The sequence below is a fragment of the Halichoerus grypus genome, chromosome 3 (genome assembly GCF_964656455.1).
Source record: "Halichoerus grypus chromosome 3, mHalGry1.hap1.1, whole genome shotgun sequence".
Taxonomy (NCBI): domain Eukaryota; kingdom Metazoa; phylum Chordata; class Mammalia; order Carnivora; family Phocidae; genus Halichoerus; species Halichoerus grypus.
Genome location: NC_135714.1, coordinates 58,596,347 through 58,619,943, shown reverse-complemented (window position 1 = coordinate 58,619,943; position 23,597 = coordinate 58,596,347). Strand labels below are relative to the sequence as shown.

General features: G+C 38.6%; 1 protein-coding gene and 1 pseudogene across 2 annotated transcripts in view; one reads left to right on the top strand and one right to left on the bottom strand.

The window, feature by feature from the left end:
- Window positions 1-9,761, bottom strand: part of MTHFD2L (methylenetetrahydrofolate dehydrogenase (NADP+ dependent) 2 like) — a 131,099-nt gene extending 121,338 nt beyond the window's left edge. For both annotated transcript variants that reach the window (XM_036078004.2, XM_078068770.1), the window contains exon 1: window positions 9,522-9,761. In XM_036078004.2, coding sequence (XP_035933897.1) covers window positions 9,522-9,661 — 140 coding nt within the window. In that variant the 5' untranslated portion in view covers window positions 9,662-9,761. The remainder of the gene's footprint in view (window positions 1-9,521) is intronic.
- Window positions 9,762-19,301: 9,540 nt separating this feature from the next.
- Window positions 19,302-19,734, top strand: LOC118526642 (small ribosomal subunit protein uS8 pseudogene; annotated as a pseudogene).
- The last annotated feature ends 3,863 nt before the right edge of the window (window positions 19,735-23,597 follow it).

Here is a 23,597-nt window from a genome sequence, read left to right as displayed (position 1 = left end):
TATAAGAACTAATTGAACAAGAATGGCTTAAACAATATAAAAGCAATTCTGAAAGTCTATTGTTGTGGGTTGAATTGTGTCTCCCAAATCCTAGTTCTTTGCACCTGTGATTGTGACCTTATTTGGAAATAAGGTATTTGCAAATATAATTAAGATGTAGGATGAGGATGAGGTCATACTGGAGTAGAGTGGACCCTTAATCCAATAATCCACGTGACCACAGAGGCGGGGATTGGAGTTATGCCCCTACAGACCAAGGAAAACTAAGGATTGCCAGCAAGAAGAGGAGAGCAAGGCTCTGCGGATACCATGATTTCAGTCTTCTAGCTTCTTTAGTCTTCTGTTGTTTTAAATCATCTAGTTTGTGGTACTTTGTTTGTGGCAGCCTTAGTAAACAAATCTATAATCCTAATTTATAATATTCCAATTTGTGGGAAGAATCTTTTGATGGAGCTGTTTTTCACTGAATATATTTATATTTTGGAACGTAATGGCATATAATTGAAAAGACCTATAATTTTACTGCACCTAAACATGGATAAATAAATAAGGCAAAATATTTTAATAGTCCTAAATACAAACAACTTCTGTGATGACATTTAACATAAGTATTTGTCAAAGAAAGGTACTCTGAAAGGAGACACAAAGACAGCAACTGTGAAAATATTTAGGCTAAAATATCTTCACATTTCAATATGAAAAAAACTAGAATTGAGACTATGTTCCATTTAGCAGTTTGCTCTGAGCTTAACAGGTGCTTTAGCATCTGTAGAGAAAGTACTTTGAAAACTAAAAATACAATGTCTAAAGAAAAGAATAATTTGCAACTTTAAAAAAAACTGCAACAAATTTAATTTTTAAATTAAGCATCTTTTTTTTTTCCAGAAAATGATCAGTGTCAAGGTATTAAAGATATGGCTAAGAAACTGATTCAAGAATATGTACCAAGAAGTCAGCATGTGTTGAAAGTTAGTAGTCAAATAATTAACATAAAAAATTGAGTACAGGGCGGCTGGGTGGCTCAGTCGTTAAGCGTCTGCCTTCGGCTCAGGTCATGATCCCGGGGTCCTGGGATCGAGTCCCACATCGGGCTCCCTGCTCGGCAGGAGGCCTGCTTCTCCCTCTCCCACTCCCCCTGCTTGTGTTCCTACTCTCGCTCTCTCTCTCTGTCAAATAAAAAAAAAAAAAAAAAAACTTAAAGTAAAAAAAAATTAAAAATTGAGTATATTAATATAAAGATCAAAAATTTTCAATTGTTTTAATGTATAAGGATATAAATTACCTTTTAAAATATTAATTTTGAAAACAGCTTTGAACAGGACTCTTTTATAGGTCCTAAAATATTTATGTCAGTAAAGTATTTCAAATATGTAATTTTCATTATTATTTTTTTTAATTTTATTTGAGAAAGAGAGTGAGCACAAGCAAGGGGAGGGGCAGAGGGAGAGGAACAAGCAGGCTCCATGCTGAACAGGGAGCCCTACCCGGGGTTGGATCCCAGGACCCTGAGATCATGACCTGAGCCAAAGGCTGACACTTAACCGACTAAGCCACCCAGGCACCCATCAAATTTTATTTTAACATCTCTTTTTACTCTTAAAAATGTGGTTTGGTCAAAAACTTATATATTCCCATTGCCATTAATAAAGTGCAGTCAATTTGACCCCTAAGATGTTTTTCACACAATGCACCCTGTCATTACTTGCTCAGGTGTAATTTCCTGAATAGGTAATGTTGCAAGTGACCCCCAAAGAAGGCAAGACAAAGAGCTCTCCCTTTCAGTATTCTCCTCCCATTGCTGGGCTGGCACTAAATGTGGCTTCATTAAAAAGCAATAAATCACAGTGGGGGTGGGGGTGGTCAGTAGTAGGGCAGGATAATGCATTACAGATTACTTATCCCCAGCCAGAAGACAGCCCTGGTTCACCATTAATAGTGTAAAAGGAGATTTCAAAATGGAGCAAGCAAGCCTAAGGAAGTCTCTTGAAAATTGTGTGGAAAGGCTGTAGGGAGGAATCTGTGCAGGTCCTCATTGGAGGAACTCTGAACTTTTTGCCAGCTACACACCCTCAGCCTAGATTTAGCCTCACCTTGAATCCCTCATTTGCGTATTAACGCAACCAATCTCAGTTAACCTACTTTCAGTCTGTTTTGCATTGAGGACCTAAATGAGAACTGCACTTGTGAACTTTAGCCTTTATAATTCTGTCCCCTCTTTGCCTTCCTCAGAACAGGAGTCAGATTTCTACCTGAATCTGAGTCTCCCAAATTGCAATTCTAATTGCCCAAATAAATGCCTGTTTGCTTACATTTCCAGTGAATACTTTCTTGGTCCACAGGAGCTATAATGAGGTTGGACAACTCAACTGCTCTGAAAGGAATGCAATTTCCTTATCTACATAATGGGAATGTTCTCTGTTTAACTTACAGAAAGGGATTTGGCTAAAAGTTGACTGGCTGATTTGTAAAAATAGCTCTTTTAAGTGACAGATGGTGACATATCAAATAACCAAGGAGCAATACGAGACCAGAAAGCCATCATTTAGTGCTGCTTCCATGAGCTTGTTTATTTCTCTGTATTTTCCAGGAAATAAACTGTAACCATCCTAACCTATGGTTACTAGAACAAAATGTAGTATTTAATTATCTAAAGCAAAGTAGTAAATAAATCACTACTTTTCTTGGGTATTAAAATACTCCTTTATAAAATAGTAAAATAACAACAAATAAAATCTACCCAAGATCAGCAGTATATTTAATTTGTATACTTGGCATCTCGCTTCTGCATCTAGGTTCCAATCTCATTTTCAACCACAACTTTAATTAGGGCTGCAGTGGACTGTTTTATGATCTATAAAGATAAAAAAAAAGCCTAATACAATCATCAGCAATTCAGATTTCTCTGCAGGTCCTACCATAGCTTAATTGCTGTGTATTTTAGGGCCTCACTTGGAGATTTTGAGTTTGAATTAGTACAACAGAAATGAAACCCAAGGGAACCAGCGCAAATTATATATCCAATAAAACCAATTACTAGTACTAGGGAGCCTTTTGAAGTAAATAAATTTTTTGAAAGTGAATGAATACTTAGGAGTGTTAAGTTTAGGAATTTTAAAAACATTTCATTTCACATCCTAAATACTACACTTATACCCTAAAATTATTTTATCAGAAATTATACTTTTGTAAACAAAACCTAAAAGCAAGTTCCCATTTTGCCAAATTCTGTTATTCAATTTTGCAATTCATCTCTTTCAGGTCCCTGACCTGTAAATTAGAACATCAGTAGCTACCTAAACAACATTCATGCTTTTTTCAGAATCTTAGATGCTAAGTTTTGTACCACAAGAACCCTTGGACAGCTTCTCAGAACAATCTTTTGAATGTTTAATACAAAATACACAGGTTTACAAGGAAACCAGTTTTTTTGAAATAGGGCTATCACTTCTGTTTTTAAAGCATTAAAGAACAGCATCTAGTGGCAGGTCTAATAACTACATAATGATGAGTATATATGATGTTTTGAATCTCTGCATCAACTGTAATATTTAAGTATCTGAGGTTTTACTGGCAATATCTCAAATACTGCTAATATTACCGTGCTTTGTTGCCAACATTTACAACTGAAGAAAATGCTAAATTTGTTAGAGGTTAGTGATCTCCCATCTAAGTTTATGGACCCCCTAAAATCGGTCCATAAAGTCTTAGGTTAAGAAATACTCTTCATGGGACACCTGGGTGGCTCAGTCGGTTAAGGGTCTGCTTTCGGCTCAGGTCAGGATCCCAGGGTCCTGGGATTGAGTCCCACATCATGCTCCCTGCTCCGCGGGAAGCCTGCTTCTCCCTCTCCCACTCCCCCTGCTTGTGTTCCCTCTCTCACTGTGTCTCTTGTCAAATAAATAAATAAAATCTTAAAAAAAAAAAAAAATACCCTTCATTAAGGGAATCTGACAAGAAAATTTTTAAGATTTATATGCAAAACTAGCTTTCTTGATTCACAAAAGTTCTACGAGATTTAATAAATGTTTTCAAGAAGAGGAATAGTGAGATATGTCAATAATTATAAGTTGCTTATAGAGCAAAGCACTGGGTAGATCATTAAGGTTCAAACCCTGTCTTCACCATTTATTTACTGTTAGCCTGGGCAAGTTAGTTTTTCTAAGCCTCAATCACCCAATCTATTAGGAATAGTAATAGTCTACTTCAGCTGTTGTCAGGATAAAAGGATATACTTATGCAAAAAAATCTCAGCAAAGTGCTTAGCACAGAGTAAAGTTTCACTGAATACTAGTAAGAATTTATTTTTCAACAACACAACTGTATTAAAGGCAAGATGATATTCATTAGTCATTCATAAATAACCAAAGCAGGGAGGGGACATCTATTTTTTTTGAATTTTTTAAAATTTAAATCCAATTAATTAACACATTATGTATTATTAGTTTCAGAGGTAGAGGTCAGTGACTCATTGGTCTTATATAATACCCAGTGTTCGTTCATTACATCATGTGCCCTCCTTAATGCCCATCAACCAGTTACCCCATCGCTCCACCCCCTCCCCTCCAGCAACCTTCAGTTCGTTTCCTATGATTAGGAGTCTCTTATGTTTTGTCTCCCTCTCTGATTTCTTCTTGTTTTATATGATCTCACTCATTTGTGGAATTTAAGAAACAAAACAGAGGATCATAGGGGAAAAGAGGGTCATCTATTTTAAACTATATATGCCCTAACTTTAGAATTATGAATCTTTAGTCTTTCGGTTCTAGGCACACTCTTTATTGTGAGTAATTACAGAAACCTACATAGATCATTGATCATTTTCATTCAGATCAATAAGTGAACAAACCCTGTTGGTATGATGTTGACAAGAACATGACCTAAATCTGAGAGTAAATTATTTCGTATGTTTTAAGAACTAGACACTGAACAATACCAAGATGGTTATGTAAGTTATGACCAATTGACTTAATGTAATATAATGCAACCAATAAAATATTAGTAAAAACAACAGCAACACAGAAAATGGACATGATGTAATGTTAAGTGGAGCAGCTTGGATAAGCATTCTTGGATAACACCCAACCCTGAGTTCTTTGACACTAATTTAGGTTTAGATTATGTTCCATTCTGACCACAGAATTTTTTATCTTCATTCTGACCACAAAGTTTTCTATCTTTTAAGTATTTTTTATCTGGTCCAAAAGGCACCCAACAGCAAATCTCATTTATCATTAATCATTAATTTATCCCACTCTGACAGTTCAATTTTCTCCCAAGTTCCAAGCTCTTTAAACCTCCCTCCACAACTTAACCATCTCCAATCCAAACTATTTTCAAACCTGCCATTGGGCTCCACAGAATTCCAGGAGAGTATGTTACCATGGAAAATTATGTGGCATTTTTGTTTCTTCCTGATGTTTTTAATCATCCAATCAAGGTATTAACATGAAAAGATAATATTTGAAAAACAAAGATTCAGGTCATAAAGAAACTGCTTAATTATTCCTAACACCATGACTGAGTAACAAGATCTGAGATTAATACTAGTCTTTTTTTTTTTTTGAATTTTATTATGTTATGTTAATCACCATACATTACATCATTAGTTTTTGATGTTGTGTTCCATGATTCACTGTTTGCGTATAACACCCAGTGCTCCATTCAATACGTGCCCTCTTTAATACCCATCCCCAGGCTAACCCATCCTCCCACCCCCCTCCCCTCTAGAACCCTCAGTTTGTTTCTCAAGAGTCCAGTCTCTCATGGTTCGTCTAATACTAGTCTTTTTTCATCTATTGACCCATTTTAATCAGAAAACTTGATTTTGGAGACATTACATTAGAACACATTATTTCTGAACAGCTGGGACACAGACATAAAACTCAGATATAGAAACACTAAATGGCAAAATATGTAGGTTCTAAATTTAAAATGACATTAAGAACTGCTTAGAAATCAACATTGTAGCCAGACAGCTATCTCATTAGATAGGTAAGGCACTAAGATAGGAAAACCACACTATCACATTTCCCAACAAAATATGATTTTGAGAAACTGCTTTTGCTAGTCATTGGAACTAACTCTTATCTTGGTTGAAATCAGTCTATGAAAAATCAGCTTTAGTAATAGTCCTAACTGGAGCCTGGGTCCTTCAAGCTGCACATGAGGATAAAAGGATCTTTACATCAAATAATTCTGTTGCAGAGACAGAAATATTGAATGACTACTAGAGGGGAGAATTTGAATAAAAATGAACAGCCTTACTGATGAAATTTGGTCTTTTTTCAATTATAAAATTCAACTACTCCCTCTACAAGACATGACTAGTTAAAACTAACATAAATCAGTATTTTTTAATAGCTCTAGAATTGTAGTTTTTTGTTTTTTGTTTTTTAAATGCTGGTCTAGCTGCAAAAATTATAAAGCCATTGTCAATGAGACATAAAGAAAGGTGAGGTTTCCATCAAGAGCTGTAGGCCGGACACAAAATTTTACAAATACTAAAGGCATCATATCAGGAGCAAGGGACAAAAGAGAATCTGCCAAATTAACGACTTTGGGAATCACTTTGCAACAGGATAAACATGGAACAAACGCTTAGGATATCCATTTAATTACTGAAAATAAGTTCAGGTAGGATGATCTAAAGCCGCATTTAGGAAGTCCCTGTTGTAGGATACCTGCAAATCTGCTTTGAGCACGGCATTAATGTACAAGGTGTGTAACATCCCCTCCAAATGGGAAATGCTGCTGCCTAGCTCCATACACTGAAAACAATGGGCCAAAGATTCATGTGATATTTATAATCCAGTGACATTTTCATTTGTAAACTCACGCAAAAAGGCAAAAATAGTAAAAATTTAATCACTATAATTTTTTTTATTTTTAACTTTTTGGCTATTTAGATAATTCATTTCAAGAAACAATAAGCTGCAACAAATATAAGGGCTTATTTATTTGACAGTAAATATATTTTCTTCCAATTAATAAGATCTAATTTCTCATGAGGAAATAAAAAAACTCACTGTTAAATCTTAAAAATGAGAGAAAGCTTAAATGATACTTTAACATTTTATAATTTTCAAATTCTGCCCAAGATTATTTCTTGAAATTCCAATTAAATACTTCATTAAAGAAGTACTTATATGTTCCATTAGTATAGATATCTAGTCAAAAATATGAAAAATAATCAAAAATGCTTTTTCGTTTTTCTTTTAAGGCTCTGTGTAGCTCAGAAACTGACAATAAATCTGTTAATTTAAAACAGAGTTTATCAAACTCAAAGATAATTTTCAATAAAAATAACACTAAGGCTCAAATTTCAAGTCAACAGGAATGATGTCAGATTAAACCACATTCACTATGAAGAACTAGACAACTAATGTGTAACTACATTATTTAAAAAGATGACTGAGGATTGGGACAAGTGGGGAGGCAGACAGTGGCGACCTCTGGAAGATGGAATCTCTTCTCTCTGCTGGTCCTAGAAGAGAAAAGAGACACCAATAAGCATCAACACACTGTCCGAGTTCCTCCCCACCCGAGACCCAACAGTCCACAGGTGTTTCTCAACCTGACAGCCAACTTCACCTTCATATGTGGTATTCAGTGCCAAGAGGATGTCAAAAACACCATCCTATCCTAACTTGATTAGCACTGCCTTAAGAAAATAAAAACTACCAAAAGTATTATTTATTTTTATAGTCATAACCTATATCAAATGGGGCTGAAAGCAGCTGGGTTGAAAGTAATACTTCTTTATATTAAGAACAGCTTTCCAGGGACGCCTGGGTGGCTCAGTCGGTTAAGTGGCTGCCTTCAGCTCAGGTCATGATCCCAGGGTCCTGGGATGCAGTCCCAAGTCAGCCTCCCTGCCCAGAAGGAAGCCTGCTTCCCCGTCTGCCTGCCGCTACCCCCTGCTTGTTTGCCCACGCTCATGTTCTCGCTCTCTGACAAATAAATAAAATCTTTAAAAAAAAAGTAGCTTTCCAAAACGGTTGCATTCATCTTTTAAATTATAAAGAGACCATTAAATACAATTTAAAAGATCTGAATTATCCCTTTGCTTGTGCCACATGTGTATGAAGCAAGTGGCTACCAGGAAATGTTTGGGTTCTAACTGTTGACTCCCACTTAAAGTATATGGAGAGGATGAGGTGATGGGTTCTTTACTGATACCAAGCTGACAAAGGGAAATTCATCAACTTACACAATCTGGAAAAGGCTATCCTCACTCTGGAAAGAAGCCCTAAAACAACTGAAATTCAAAAAACAGAGTTACTATAGTACACTATACCTTTAATTCTGCAATTCAAACAGAATTTTACACAATCTGCTTTTCCTAGGTAGTACAGTTGGTTATTCCAAACCAACTGGCAAATTCTTTCAAACACCCGAGAGCTTCATTAACCAGAACTCAGAATCACTTATGGTCTCACATATCTTCGTGGAAGATCTAATCAACAGAAACTACATCTAAAGTAAACCCCATTGGAAATATATATCTTTTTATTTTAGTCACTCAAGACTGAGAACTACATACATGTATAAAATAGGAGCCAACCAATTTAAATAAGCAGTAGCTATGTTTCGGCATTACTGATTATTACTTTCTTGCAGGTACTTGTGCTGCTCACTGGTGATACAAAAAGATGAAAAAGACCATCTCTGAGCGCGTAGAACTGCAGTGAACACGCGTGACTGGAAGCCCTGAAAGTCTTGAAAACAGAATCTCTTCTGGACTCACTGGCTCTGGGTCAAGGGAATATATTTTTAGATGCTTAGGTTTGAGTTTGCAACTCCAACAAGTAGATGGCGGAGCAGTGAAGAGTTCAGGGGTGCCACTGTGCAGAAGTTAAAACCATACCATGTAACGTACCAGCCAGCGACGGGGTCCAAAGAGATGCAATGATTCTAAGATTGATTACTTCAATCTTAGATTGAAGAGGTTTGGGAAGAGCCATACAGAAAAAGACTGAGAAATCAAGATTAATATCTGATTTTGTGAAATCATTAAGAATTTTAGAGTTGGAAAAGAACTCAGAATTAGCATCAACAAAGGAATTCAGAAACTCAAACACTAGTAAACCATCCAGACAATGCTCACTCCTTTGTTTACGAAATACAACAATAACCAAAACAAAAGCAACTACTTGAAACACGCAGACCACCTGTTTCCACCTCGCCTTTCCTGAGGGCCTCAAATGTCTTCCTAAACCACTCCACTGTACCTCCTGCAAAACAGGAATATTCTGGCGCCAGAGCCCAAAGCAGACCACATCCCGGCTGCCCGAATTGAGGTCGACGCGACCTGCCCGCAAGGCCCGCGAGGCCAAGTTCGAAGCCTAGGCAGGCCTCGCCCGCAGCCCCCCCGCGCCGCGCGGCTGCCCCAGCCTCTGGCCCGACGCGGGAAAGCTCGGCAGGCGCCAGCGGCCCACGCCCCGCCGCCCCTCCCGCAGCCGGCGGCTCCGCACGCGTCGGCACCCACACCCGAAAACAGCGAGCGTCTCGGGCGCTCGTACCTCACTCCGCTGCTCCGAAAGCCCCGGAACACGCGCCTGTCTGCTCCCGGAACCCCCGGCAGCACTGCGCTCCCGCCCTGCGCCAGCATGCGGCTCACACGGTCACCAAGAAGGTAGAAGCCGCGAGCCGGCACTGCCATGGCCGCTAATCGCTGGCTTCCGGACGGAGGCTCCACCCCCCGCCGCTGCCGTCCTCGCAGCTGCACACTGGGCTCCGCCCCCACCCGGCCGGGCCGGGGAGCCGGTCCCTCCCGCAGCCGGCTTTGGGCGTCATGCCGGGGCGGGGCCGGGAGCCAAGCTCAGGGCTGGGGGCAGGGCCTACAGGATGCCGGGAGGCGGGGCCAGAAACCGAGCTCTGAGTCGGTCGGGGGCGGGGCCAAAGAAACTCCGGGACTGTTAGGGGGCGGGGCCAGGACCTAAGCCCCTGGCTGAGCAAAGGATGGGGGATGGGGAGCAGGACGCCGGGGTGCGGGATGGGTTGCGTCCCTGAGACTGGCTGTTAGCGGTGTGACTTCTCACCCACCCGCTACACCTCTGATTTTCCTACAGTGAGGACACAGGTAAGGTGTCTAAACTAATCAGTCCAAGCAGCATGCCTCTTTTTACCCTAGCCAGAAATGTCCTACCACTTCCGAGGCTACGTGGAATTGATTTAAAGCCAGAAGCATGTTAACCGCTTCTTTGCTTCCTACTCCTTTAGTACCATCTTGGGATACCTGGGAGCTGGAGAGAGAAACAAAGGTGTGAGTGTGAGTGAACTTTAGGATTTCTATGGCTCTACCTTATCTCCACTTTTGGAAGGAAAAAAAATGACCGATGTCTATTATTTTCCAGAGTTGATGACCAAGTTAACACAGCTTAGGAACCTGCATTGTGTGGTGAATTGACAACGAAGGAGGAAGCAAAATATCAACTCCGTCTGAAAAAGTAAAAGTCAGACTGACCATTCACTGTGCTGGAATATGTTAAAAGACAAATTGAAGCATATTTTTAAAAATTAAGAGTTTCTTTGATCAAAAATCAATTTGAATCAGGCAGCATCCAATCTAGCAGATTGAAAGGCTCTCTGAGGAGCTGTACAAAATGAAAGACTTTTCTGGGCAGAAGGGAGCAGGAACAAGAAAGTTATACTAGCAAAAAAGTAGGTTTGTTATTGCAAAGTTACTTTACTTTAGGGGATGGCAGGGATCTGTCAGTCACAATACCTAACTAGTGCTGATCAGGTGATTCCTGGTTGCTGGTTTAAAATTCCATATCTAGGACAAAGGAAACTAATGGGGAGGAAGAATTAGGGAGGTCCTTCTAGATAGACTTAAAATCAAATTGACATGAGACAGATTAACAGGAGAAAACCAAATTTAATACCTTATGTACAGGGAATCAGAATCAGATTTAATAGCATACATATGGGGAATCCACACAGACCTGGAAATTCCAAAGACAGTCAGGTAACACGATGCTTATATGAGCTAAGGAGAGGGGTAGGGGTCTGAGGATACAAAGGGAGAGAGACCACTAACAGGAAGGTGAAAGGAGATGTTTGGAAAACAAAGGTGCCCTATTATGCAGATAGTTTCTTAGGTAAAGAGGAATCTCTATTAATAGCTCTCTCTTCCTGGTAAAGCAGGCAGTTGGGGAAGTGAAAAACTTTTTCTGAATCTGCTGGGTTTGGATTGTTTTTAAGGCAAAATAATGTTCATGTCCAAGTGGCCCATCTTGGGGTGGCCTGTCCTTGGCCTCTACACTCATTAAGTCTCAGTTTGGTGAAGTGGGGCTTAGCATAAGCAACTCCATTTTGGACCTGTTATCTTGTTTTTTAACAAATAACAGACACAGATAAGAGACAGATAAAACCAGCTGCGGAGGGGAAAGGAAAGAATATTTCTCTCATGATCAGGCTGCAGCTGTGAGTTTCATCACAATCCCTTTGACCACCGCTTTCTTACTTAGAATCCTTGTTCTCTAAAATCATAACTGTCAGAAAATTTGATGTTTAAAATCAAATGAATAAGAATGAAACATCCTATTCTGCATGATCTAAGTCAATTTCAAACAAAGAAGCAGCCTTTATTTCCAACCTACCTAAAAAGCTTCAGATGAGGGATTTCTGAACACATTCCACATCTATCTTACCTTTATCAATTCCAAGGAATAGGCCCCTGGGTCCACTTTGCAGTCCAACCTGATGTTGACCCCTTTACACACAGCTCTTTTCTGCTTTGAGCCTACCAAAATATTGCTTTATGTAAATTTCACCTAAACTCTACCCTTCCCCAAATCTTATAATAACCTTATATCTCTCTAATTGATGAGACACTTCTGGGTTCCTCTGGTATGCAGTCTCATTACAAGGAACAAGTTATCCTAACATTCGTCTTGCTACAGCTTTGTCCCGGCAGTTGTAGTCTGATTAGGCTAGGATAGAAGCCAGGAGTGATTATCCTACAGAAAGGATTCCAGCCCAGGAGTAGTTATCAGTCTAGCAACATATGCAGGATTCTGTGCTCTATATGCGGGAGGAAGGCATGCCCTTTAGTCCACTTCTTTTATATCCCCATTGTACCTAGCATAGCATTAAGCAAAGCTGAATGGGTGAATGGGGGCTCTTTGCTCAGTGGGGAGTCTCCTTCTCCCTCTGCCCCTTCCCCCACTCATGCTCAGGTGTGCTCTCTCTCTCTCAAATAAATAAGTCTTAAAAAAAATGTACAACCAGTTGCACCAAAAGCACTTATTACTAGTCCATTCATTCCTCCTTATCTACAATTCCACTTCTTTCTTACATGAGCTGTCTATATGGCTGTAAGTCTGTCCCTTCCTCCAGCTGGCAAAATGATGTGGCAGAAATAAAGATTAGTAAACTTGAAAACACTAAAAACTATCAAAGGTGAAATGTGTTTTTTTAAAAAGGCTAAAAAATATAATAGTGCATCAGTGAGCCTTGGGACAACTTCAATGCACCAAATATAACTGGAATTCCCCAAAGAGAAGGGATGGAGAACAAAAATCTTTTTAAAGAAATAACAGTAAAATATTTTCCAAATTTGGTGAAAAGTATAAACCTACAGGTCTAAGAAGCTCAGTGAACCCAAAGCAGAAGAAACATGAAGAAAACTATACCAAATTATATCCTGATTTCATAATCAAATTGCTCAAAACCAGTGACAAAGTGAAAACAAATTTTTTAAAGCAGCCAGGAGGAGAAAAAAACACTTTAAGTACAGAGGAATGTAGATAAGAACAGCAGTTTCTCGATAGTTTAACACAGTATTAGAATATAAAACAATATACACAAATCCAAGTTAACAATATGCCCTGTAATAAGTTTTGAAATCAGAAAATGTGAGACCTCCGACTTTGTTCTTTTTTTTTTTCCCAAGATTATTTAGCTATTCAGGGTCCCTTGAGATTCCATATGAATTCGGGGATGGGTTTTTCTATTTCTGCAAAAAAAGGCCTTTAGGACTTTGATAGGCATTTCATTAAATCTAGTAATGTAAACTGCTTTGGGTATATTGGCATCTTAGCAACAGTAAGTCTTCTGAACCATGAACACAGGATGTCTTTCCGTTTATCTGTGTCTTTAATTTCTTTAAGCAACATTTTGTAGTTTTCAGTGTACAAGTCCTCCTTGGTTAGGTTTATTACTATGTATTTCATATGAACTTTTTGGTGCCATTATAAATGAAATTATTTTCTTCATTTCCCTTCTGGACTGGTCATTTTTAGCAACTACTTTTGCCATAACAAGTTTCTTTGTCTCTGTCCAGGAGTCTCATGTCTTCTGTAAGTGTTCACCAAACTGTGGGAGGCTAACTTAGTAGGAAGTAGGCAGGGCAAAATTAACTCCCTCAGAAGCTCACAGATTGTCATGATAAAGAATGAAAAGAGGGGATATCACTACAGATGCTAAAGGCATTAAAATATTAATAAAGTAATAATATAAACAGCTTTAATGCAGTGTATTTGACTATGGAAATAAAATAGACAAGTTTATTTAAAAACACAGATCATCTAAAACTGGCCCAAAAAATTTAAAAATTTAATAACTATATATAGATTTTTAAAAACAAATTAGTAATTAATAACCATGTGACAAAGAATCTTCGGGTAGTAGGCTTCACTGATGAATTATCTCAGACATTTAAGAGAGCAATAATAACAATCTTATGCAAATCTCTCAGACAATAGAAGAAGGAACATTTCCTAATTCACTTTATAAGGCCACCATTGCCCTGATATCAAAACATTACAAGAGAGGTCAACTACAGACCAAGATCCCTCACCAACATAGTAACAAGGATCTTCAAAACAATAGCAAATTTAATAGCAATATGTATAAATATGTGTAATACATCATGATCAAGAGGGGTTTATTCTGGGAATGTAAGTCTGGTTCAACATTAAATAATCAATGTAATTCACCATAGTAACAGATTGAAGAAGAAAAAACAATGATGATCTCAATAGACGTAGAAAAAGTATTTGATAGAATTAAACATTTATTCATGATAAAAGTAACTCTCAGAAAACTAGAAATAGAAGGACATTCATCAAGCTGATAAAGGACATCTAGGAATAACCCATGGCTTACCTTCTACTTCATGATGAAAGACCCCTAAGATTAAGAACAAGGCAAGGATGTCTTTTCTCACCATTTCTATTCCATATTGCACTGCTCATCTGGGGCTGACTAAAAGGGGTACAAAAGAACTTTTGAGGTTGATAGAAATGTTCCATATTTTGATCATGGTCTATACAATTGTGAAACGCATCAAATTACACACTTAAAAGAAGAATGTTTTATTTATGTAAATTATACTGAATCAAAATTGATAAAACACAGGGCTGAAACATTTGTTGGTTCTCTTTAGATGTAATCCACATCCCTCTCTAATGAAGAAGCCCCTTTTCTAAGAGTACTGTGTATCACTTTTTCTGTAAGTAATTTGGCCTCTAGAGGGCACCCATATTTCATGAACGCAAAAGCTTGGCAATGATTTAAAAAGCACATCATTGACCACTATATCAGAAACTAATGATGTACTATACGTTGGCTAACTGAATTGAAAGAAAGAAAGAAAGAAAGAAAGAAAGAGAGAGAGAGAGAGAGAAAGAAAGAAAAAGAAAGAAAAAAAGAAAAAGAAAGAAAGAAAGAAAGAAAAAGAAAAATAAATAGCATCTATGGATGTAAATGCACAGAAAAGAATAATACATATGAAAATTTTTCATTAGCAGGTTTGTAAGAATTTAGTAATAAAATTTGTTAAAACTGTTTTTGGCCATAATAAAACAGAAAATAAAAGTGTTGCTTGTGGAAGAGATGAAGCTTCTTTCATCAGTGTATCTAAATAGTGGACTCAAGGTTGACTTTCATCTAGATGTTGTGGGTCATTTAGACATAACCTTGGAATTCTTTTTAAATAAAGGTTATATTCTTGGTTACATGCTCATTATAGAAAATGTGGAAGTTACAGAAAAACTGAATGGAAGCAGAGGAAGAGGACAAGAATCAGGAGGAGCCACTATTGTCATGAATGCTGTCAACATTTGGGCATACGGCCCCAGAGATTTCATTTATATATTATTTTTATTTGATTGTAATCACATATAACAAAATGTTAGAATTTAACCACTATTTGATATCTAGCCATGAAAATGAAGTATAAATTAAATACTTAGTCAAAATGTAGAATGTTCATAATTAATTATGTTCCTTTGAAGTGTTTTTAATGGTACTCAACTAGAAAAGTTAGAATAAAATGTTACTAATATTTGGTAGTCCCATAAAATTGTCCATTTTTCTTTGGTGGCTCCAACTCCCTTATGCAGGAAAGTCTACTTGAGTCATTACAGCCGGAAAGGGGTGGGCAGTGCATAGCAGGATCCTTTTTTCCTATCCCAAATAATCCCCACTTAAGTTGTTAGCGGAAAAATATGTAATCTATGAACAGTAAAAAGTCTCAGATGAAAAGAACATTTTTTTGGATTATTTACACGCTGTGTTTATGGTACATTTCCAAGGAAAAAAGAAACTGTACATACATTCCAACTCAGCTTTTCCTTGCCACATAACAATAATGTGCTCATGTTTAAGTAGAAAGGACAATTAAATGGATGGTAAAATTGTATATAGATTTTAACTGATGGAAGGGATAAAGAGAAGAGAGTTAATGTGAATGTCAATAATTATATTTAAAATAAATCGTATTTACTAATATCTATTGAAAACTGACTATATTCCTGCTACTGTAGGTACTGTGTTACATGCATTACCTTTACTTAATCCTCACAATAATGTCATAAGGGCTTACAGGGAATTACTATTTTCCTTCTCATTTTACTGATACAGAATCTGAGGCTCTTAGAAGTCAAGGAAATTTTTCAAATTCACACAGCTAGTCTGTGCCGAAGTTGAGGTTTGTAAGGACATAGTCTGGCTGTAATAACCACACCCTTAACCCTAATACTCTTCCTTCCAGGAACTTCACTTATAAAACCTTTCAAAGTAGGACTTCTTTTTTCTACTTTAAAGTACTTTATTACCATCATCATGTTGTGTTCAAAGAAACCTCTGCCTAAAGAATTTATTTTTTTAGAAGATTTTATTTATTTATTTGACAGAGAGAGACAGCGAGAGAGGGAACACAGAGGGAACACAAGCAGGGGGAGTGGGAGAGGGAGAAGCAGGCCCCCTGCCGAGCAGGGGAGCAGGGAGCCCAATGCAATGCGGGGCTTGATCCCAGGACCCCGGGACCATGACCCAAGCTGAAGGCAGATGCCAAGTGACTGAGCCACCCAGGCGCCCTCTAAAGAATTAATTTAAAAGAACTGATATAACTTCAGTCCCTGAAAAGAACTCCAAAGGGCAATTTTACTCCTAATACAAACCACAGATGAGGTTCTTGGTTTAAATTCACTACTTTATTAAATAACGATGTGAGGAGTGGTTTGCTCTTGTACTTATGATTGTTATCTCCTTCCTTGTCTACAGGCTATTATATTCTGGTAGCTGTAACATTATTTGTATACACAGATAATTGTAGTATATTAATTCGTTCTATAAGACACCTTTCTGGTACCATATTTGAGTGGAAATGAAACCCTTTCTTAGCCTCTAAAACTAGAAGAGAATAATCCACATCCCCATGATGCTCTTTATTGAAGACTTTTAACTGATATGGTGTGAGAATGAATAATTTGGGGAATCAGACCTGAAAGCGCATAACATGAAGACAGTGTTGCATTTACTTATGAATATATGAATACAATGATTTAAAATTTAATTAAATAATTATTTATTCAGCACATACTATGTGCCTATATCAATAAACTGGCAATTGATTAAATTGTCCACAGTCATTGTTAAAAATGGATTAACCATCCATTCTAGATCTTTAAAACGTTTTTAAAAAGATTTTATTTATTTTATTTTTAGAGAGAAAGAGAGAGAGAGCACCTGAGCAGGGAGAGGGGCAGAGGGAGAGAGAGAGAGAAAGAATCTCAAACAGGCTGTGTGCTGAGCACAGAGCCCAAAGAGGGGCTCAATCCCACGGCCCTGGGATCATGACATGAGCTGAAACCAAGAGTCAGACACTCAACTGATTGAGCCACCCAGGCGCCCCTAGATTTTTAAAACTTTTAATAAAATATGATCACAAACTTATTGTTGGGATATCTAAAGAACTCAAGAAAACACCTGAACACTTAAAAAAAAAAAAAAGGAAAGAAAAAAGTGAAATGGGAAATTAGTGGTGTATGGAATAAGAAACCAGTATTTAATATAATATTGATTACAAATACTTTGGAAGATGCAGCTTAGTGTATGAGTCAAATAGACTGCCAACTGAATGCCACAAATCAGCAACCACTAAGTCAACTACACATTTTGAACCAGAGGGGTTTCATCCACATGGAGGACTTGCTTCCAAGGGGAGAGCCGGAGGTACTGAACTAAGCAGGCTTGATTCATTCTTTCCAAATAAGTGATTTATCCTCCCAAGAGAATCATAAAATAGGGCAAGTAAAGACTAGGAATGTTATGCAAATTGAGCTAGTTCAATTTAAAAAGAACCATGGGGCTGGAAGTGTGTTCTTCCCGTAGATATTTTTAAAATATTAAAAACGGTAGTAACAACCTACACATATAACAGGAGTCAAAGGGGGCACCTGGGTGGCTCAGTCGTTAAGCGTCTGCCTCCAGCTCAGGTCGTGATCCCAGGGTCCTGGGATTGAGCCCCGCATCGGGCTCCTTGCTCCGCGGGAAGCCTGCTTCTCCCTCTCCCACTCCCCCTGCTTGTGTTCCCTCTCTCGCTGTCTCTGTCTCTGTCAAATAAATAAATAAAATCTTTAAAAAAAAAAAACAACAGGGGTCAAAATCAGCATCATGCCTAATGATAGAACAATAGAAGAAATAGGCTAATAGGCTGAAATTGAGACAAAAATGTCTAGAACACATTATTATATAATAACGACCAGACAATGCAATTAGACAAGGAAAAGAAATGAGATAGTAATTAGAGTAAAAGAAGCAAAAGACTAGAAGCCCCACAGTTATATCAATTTAAAACTTTTTTTTTTTTTAAAGATTTTATTTATTTATTTGAGAGAGAGAATGAGATAGAGAGAGCATGAGAGGGGGGAGGGTCAGAGGGAGAAGCAGACTCCCCGCTGAGCAGGGAGCCCGATGCGGGATTCGATCCCAGGACCCCAGGATCATGACCTGAGCTGAAGGCAGTTGCTTAACCAACTGAGCCACCCAGGCGCCCTCAATATAAAACTTTTTAAGCAGGGCGCCTGGGTGGCTCAGTCGTTAAGCGTCTGCCTTCGGCTCAGGTCATGATCCCAGGATCCTGGGATCAAGCCCCGCATCAGACTCCCTGCTCAGTGGGAAGCCTGCTTCTCCCTCTCCCACTCCCCCTGCTGTGTTCCCTCTCTCCCTGTGTCTCTCTCTGTCAAACAAATAAATAAAATCTTTAAAAAAAAAAAAAAAACTTTTTAAGCAAATCCTGATACATTCCAACAATAAAACGCTATGTCTCACATCTCTCTACCTGTAGGGAAATATGTGAAAATATTCACTGAAATTGAACATACACCAAAACATATTTTTACATAAGGCATACAAGGTGCAGAACAGTATAAATGGTATTTCCCCACGTGTATCATAAAAGAATTGTGTGTGTGTATGTGCATATGTACATCATTCACACATGTATGCTGGTAAAGACTGTTTTTCCCAAGATATCCACACACAGAAAATTAGTAATCCTAATAGGCTCTTGGAAGGAGAAACGAAGATCTGTAGTAGGAGGGAGAGATTTGTTTTGTTTTGTTTTTTACTGTGTAACCCTTTTTACCTGTTGAATTTTTATAATGTGCACATATTTTTCTTCAATAATTAAGTATAACCAGTTTACCTACTCGGTGTAAAGTTTAGCTTCTGAATGATGAATAGCATGTTGAGTAAAGTATTTATGGAATGATTATAAAAGTGGTTTGGAATTTAGATCTCTTTCTGCCAGAGGAGTATTAAATTTTGAAAGGTTCAAGGAAGACTGGGCCAGTTTTTGGGCCAACTAAGTATTTTGTGTATTTTAAGGCAATCATGAGTACAAATAATAAGAATTTTTATAGAGAATCAGATGAGTAAGCCACTTGTTATTTTGAACCTGATAAAATTTATAGGTTGAAGTCCTGTCAGTACCTCAGAATGTGACCTTATTTGGAGATAAGCTATTTAAAAAGGTAATAAGATTCTTTCGGCCATCTTTCCGTGCCGCCATAATGGTGCGCGTGAATGACCCAGCAGATGTTCTCAAGAGCGTTAACGCTCCTGAAAGGAAAGGCAAATGCCAGGTTCTTATTTGGCCATGCTCCAAAGTCATCGTCCAGTTTCTCACTGTGATGATGAAGCATGTTACATTGGCAAATTTGAAATCATTGATGATCACAGAGCTGGGAAAATTGTTGTGAACCTCATGGGAAGGTTAAACAAGTGTGGAGTGATCAGCCCCAGATTTGATGTACAACTGAAAGATCTAGAAAAATGGCAGAATAACCTGCTCCCACCCCGCCAGTTTGGTTTCACTGTACCGACAACCTCAGCTGGCATCATGGACCATGAAGAAACAAGATGAAAACCCACAGGAGAGAAAATCCTGGGATTCTTTTTCTAAGGATGTAATACATATGTGCAAATAAAATGCCTCAGTGGGATAAATAAATAAATAAATAAATAGGTATATAAGGTTAAAATGGGGTCACTAGGGTAGGCCTAATCCACTATGACTGGTGGTTTCATAAGAAAAGGAGATTAAGGGGCGCCTGGGTGGCTCAGTTGTTAAGCGTCTGCCTTCGGGTCGGGTCATGATCCCAGTGTCCTGGGATCAAGCCCCACATCAGGCTCCCTGCTCGACGGGAAGCCTGCTTCTCCCTCTCCCACTCCCCCTGCTTGTGTTCCCTCTCTTGCTATCTCTCTCTCTGTCAAATAAATAAATAAAATCTTAAAAAAAAGAAGGAAAAGAAAAGGAGATTAAGGACAGAGACACGGACAGAGGGAAGACCATGTGAACATACTCGGAAAAGATGACCATCGGCAAACCAAGGAGAGGGGCTTCAGAAGAAAACCCTGAGGACAACTTGATCTTGGGCTTCTAGCCTCCTGAACTGTAAGAAAAACAAATTTCTGTTGTTCAAGCCACTCAGTCTGTGTGGTACTTTGTTATGGCAGCCTCAGCAAAGTAATACTCAACCTAAGCTCAGTGATATTGGCTGCAGGTGATAGGCAGCCATTAAAGAATCTCAAGTAGGAGAATGACCTTTTAAAATCTGCTCTTTAGAAGAATGATTTTGCAGTGAATAAGATCGATTGGAAGGGATAGCTGGGGGTCTGGGAGACTAGTTAGAAAGTTACATCAATGGTGCAGTGAAAGCTGAGAGGCATAATTCAGGCATTTTCACAGAGAATCGAGAGGAACAATTACATATGAGACTTGTTAATGGGGTAGAAGTTACAGGACCCAGAGACCAGTTGGATGCAAAGCAGAGAGAGAGGGTCAGTCTGTGATGAAACCGATGTCCCTAGCTTAGGCAGCTAAGTGAATTGTTTATATATTTTTTTAAAGATTTTATTTATTTATTTGAGAGAGAGAGCGAGCACGAGTGGGGGAGGGGGGATGGGAAGAGGGAGAAGCAGACAACCCGCTGAGCTGGGAGACCAAAGCGGGCTGGATTCCCCAGGACCCTTGGATCATGACCTGAGCTGAAGGCAGATGCTTAACTGACTGAGCCACCCAGGCGCCCCTAAGTGAATTGTTTATAAAGCAAAATAGAAAAACATAGGAGCAGTGGGCTCCCCATGTGAACTCTGGAGAAAGCTAACCAAATTACGGTGGTGACTTGTTAACACCAATGGCAAGGAGAAACTCCAGGAGATAGGCATCAATCCAGATTAAGATCAAAGCAGTTGATGACCCAGTGAGGGAAGAAGGCTCATAGAGCTGGCAAGGGATAGCAGTCAGGATGTTTGAGGCACCTGGTGAATTACCATGTCATGGAGAAGAAATGCACCTCACCCAGAAACACACAGAAGGTCTCTTTGTGGAGGGAAGGCTCAGCATTCCACAGATTGGGTGCAATCAGGGTGGAGCTGGCCGTGATAATTGAAACAGAAGTAATGAGAGGAAAGGGATGGAACAATCCCGGCACTATGCCTTGGCTCCGCCCCAAACAGGCTTTATAACCTTGGACAAGTCAGTTGACTTCTCTTTTTCCTTTCACTAGCAAATCAGGGTAAAAATGAAGTGATTGTTATTATGACACATCATTAGCTAATTAATACTTAGAGGCCTCAGAAAAAGCCTCCTGGAGATGATTTATAAACTAAGAGCTGAAGAATGAGTAAAAAGGGAACCAGAAGAAACGGCGAGGAGGTGTGGAGTGAAAGATGTTCTAGTGACAGGGAGCAGCATCTGTAAGACCCTGAGCCCAAACAGAAAATGGTATTTTCAGAGAACCAAGAAGTGGTTTGATATATCTAGAGCATGGAGTTCTATCGGGACAAAGTGAGAAAACAGAAATTGCAAGCAGTTAAGTAATTTGTTCAAGGTCACATAACAATTACAGGTCTGATCTGTGAATTCAGCATGCCTGTACCAGGACTTGCATTTAAATTATTAATCCTAGGGGTGCCTGGGTGGCTCAGTCGGTTAAGCATCCAGCTCCGGACTTCAGCTCAGGTCATGATCTCAGGGTCGTGGGATCGAGCCCCACGTCAAGCCCTGCATCAGGCTCCACGCTCAGCTGGGAGTCCGCTTGAGAACTCTCTCTCTCTTTCTCTTTCTCTCTCTGCCCCTCCCCCAGCACGGGCTCTTTCTCTCTCTCAGATAAATAAATAAGTCTTTAAACTATTAATCATATACAACCTCCCTATAGCACTATACAAAAAGAAGACCATTGCCAAGGGTGATACAGGCTTAATATTTCTTAATGTGTTTAGAAAGTTACAGAGTGAATACTTACTTAAGCTTAAATAGAAAAATCCAGGTGAGAATGTTAGAACAAGGGTCATTAGGTATACAGAATTACACCACAAAAGCAAGTAAGCTAAACTTAGTCAAATAATTCAACCAACAGCCTACTAACCCTTGCTTCCACTCTAGTCCTCCAGAAAATAGAGAAACCATCTCAAAACGGATTTTGTGACTAACACAAGATTTTGATGATTAGTTTTCTATTGTAAACTTATCACTCACTAAATAGAAAATGAGCTCTAAAAAGTCACAGTACTTGCATTTATTTTAGAAACAAAATAAAACCCAGATCCAGATCACTCCAGTTTTATAATGGACTTGGCAGTTGGGTGATTGTGTTATGTACTATCCCGAGACTGGATGAACTGGTCTGTCTGTGCCTCTTCCCTGGAGCATTGATCCACAGAAGATTACACACATTGATTATAAGATCTTCTCTTAGTACTCCATATTCTAATGTTCTGCTACACCGTGGTAAGTTTAGGAATTATTTTTGATTGTCCTGCATGTGATTTGTTGGGATTTGTTGGGATTCCCGAATCTGATGCTTCTTGTCTGATGACCATGGAGGTGAATCACTCAGATCTTCCTCCAGGAGCACCTGCTGGAGGAGCTCAGTCGATGTCTCAGGGTGGCAGCTGGCTTAACAGTGTACCTTTTATTGGTGGTGTTCCTGTCACAGTGTTGTTTTCCTACACTTCTCTGCTGGCCCCCCCTACTCCTCCCAAATGCATACTTGCACTTCAACCCTAGGCTGCCCTCATTTTCCCAGTTCTCCCCAGTGATTTGTCAACTGTGCTTGAAGTTGGACTTCCAGCAACACTTCTTATAGTTAAAGGATTTCCTCCCAAGGGGGAGGAAAAAAAGGAAATTTTGCTCAAAATTCCTCATAGCTAAAATACCTATGCTTTGATCTGTGTAAGATAACTTAAGCCATTTTAATCACTTCCATGTTTAGTAGGGATAACTGTAACAGGACATTCCACATTACATAAAAGGTATAGTCACAATTCATTCAAATCTATAGCACAGCTTTTATTTAAATATCAATCTACTTAAGAAGAAAAACTTTCGCCTCAGGAAGTTTGGCATGTGGTGTACCTGTCTTCAATCTTTCTAATAATACATCCTCAGGAGTCAAGCAAATTAATTTTCCATCTTTCAATGCAACTCTGAAAGGAGACCACTTGGATTACTAAAAATGAGAGTACAACCTTTAAAAAAATGGTTTATTTAAGATTCTAAAGTGACTTAATGTTATTTATTGGTTTAAAAAAACTACAAAATACACATATTTCAAAATAAATTTGTCTCAGACATTACAGTAACCATATGTTTAGGATACAATGTTCTGTATGTACTACCACAATTTTCTACCATTGACTATGAATAATATCAGTTAAAAGGTAAGATAGAATCCTTTCAGCAATAAACCAATCAGAAAGCACTTATTACTGTATATGTAATATGTACATAACACATGTAGCTCTATGCGCAAGGTTCTGTGTTTGGTGATTTGGACGTGGATCTCCCAAGCTGCCACCAT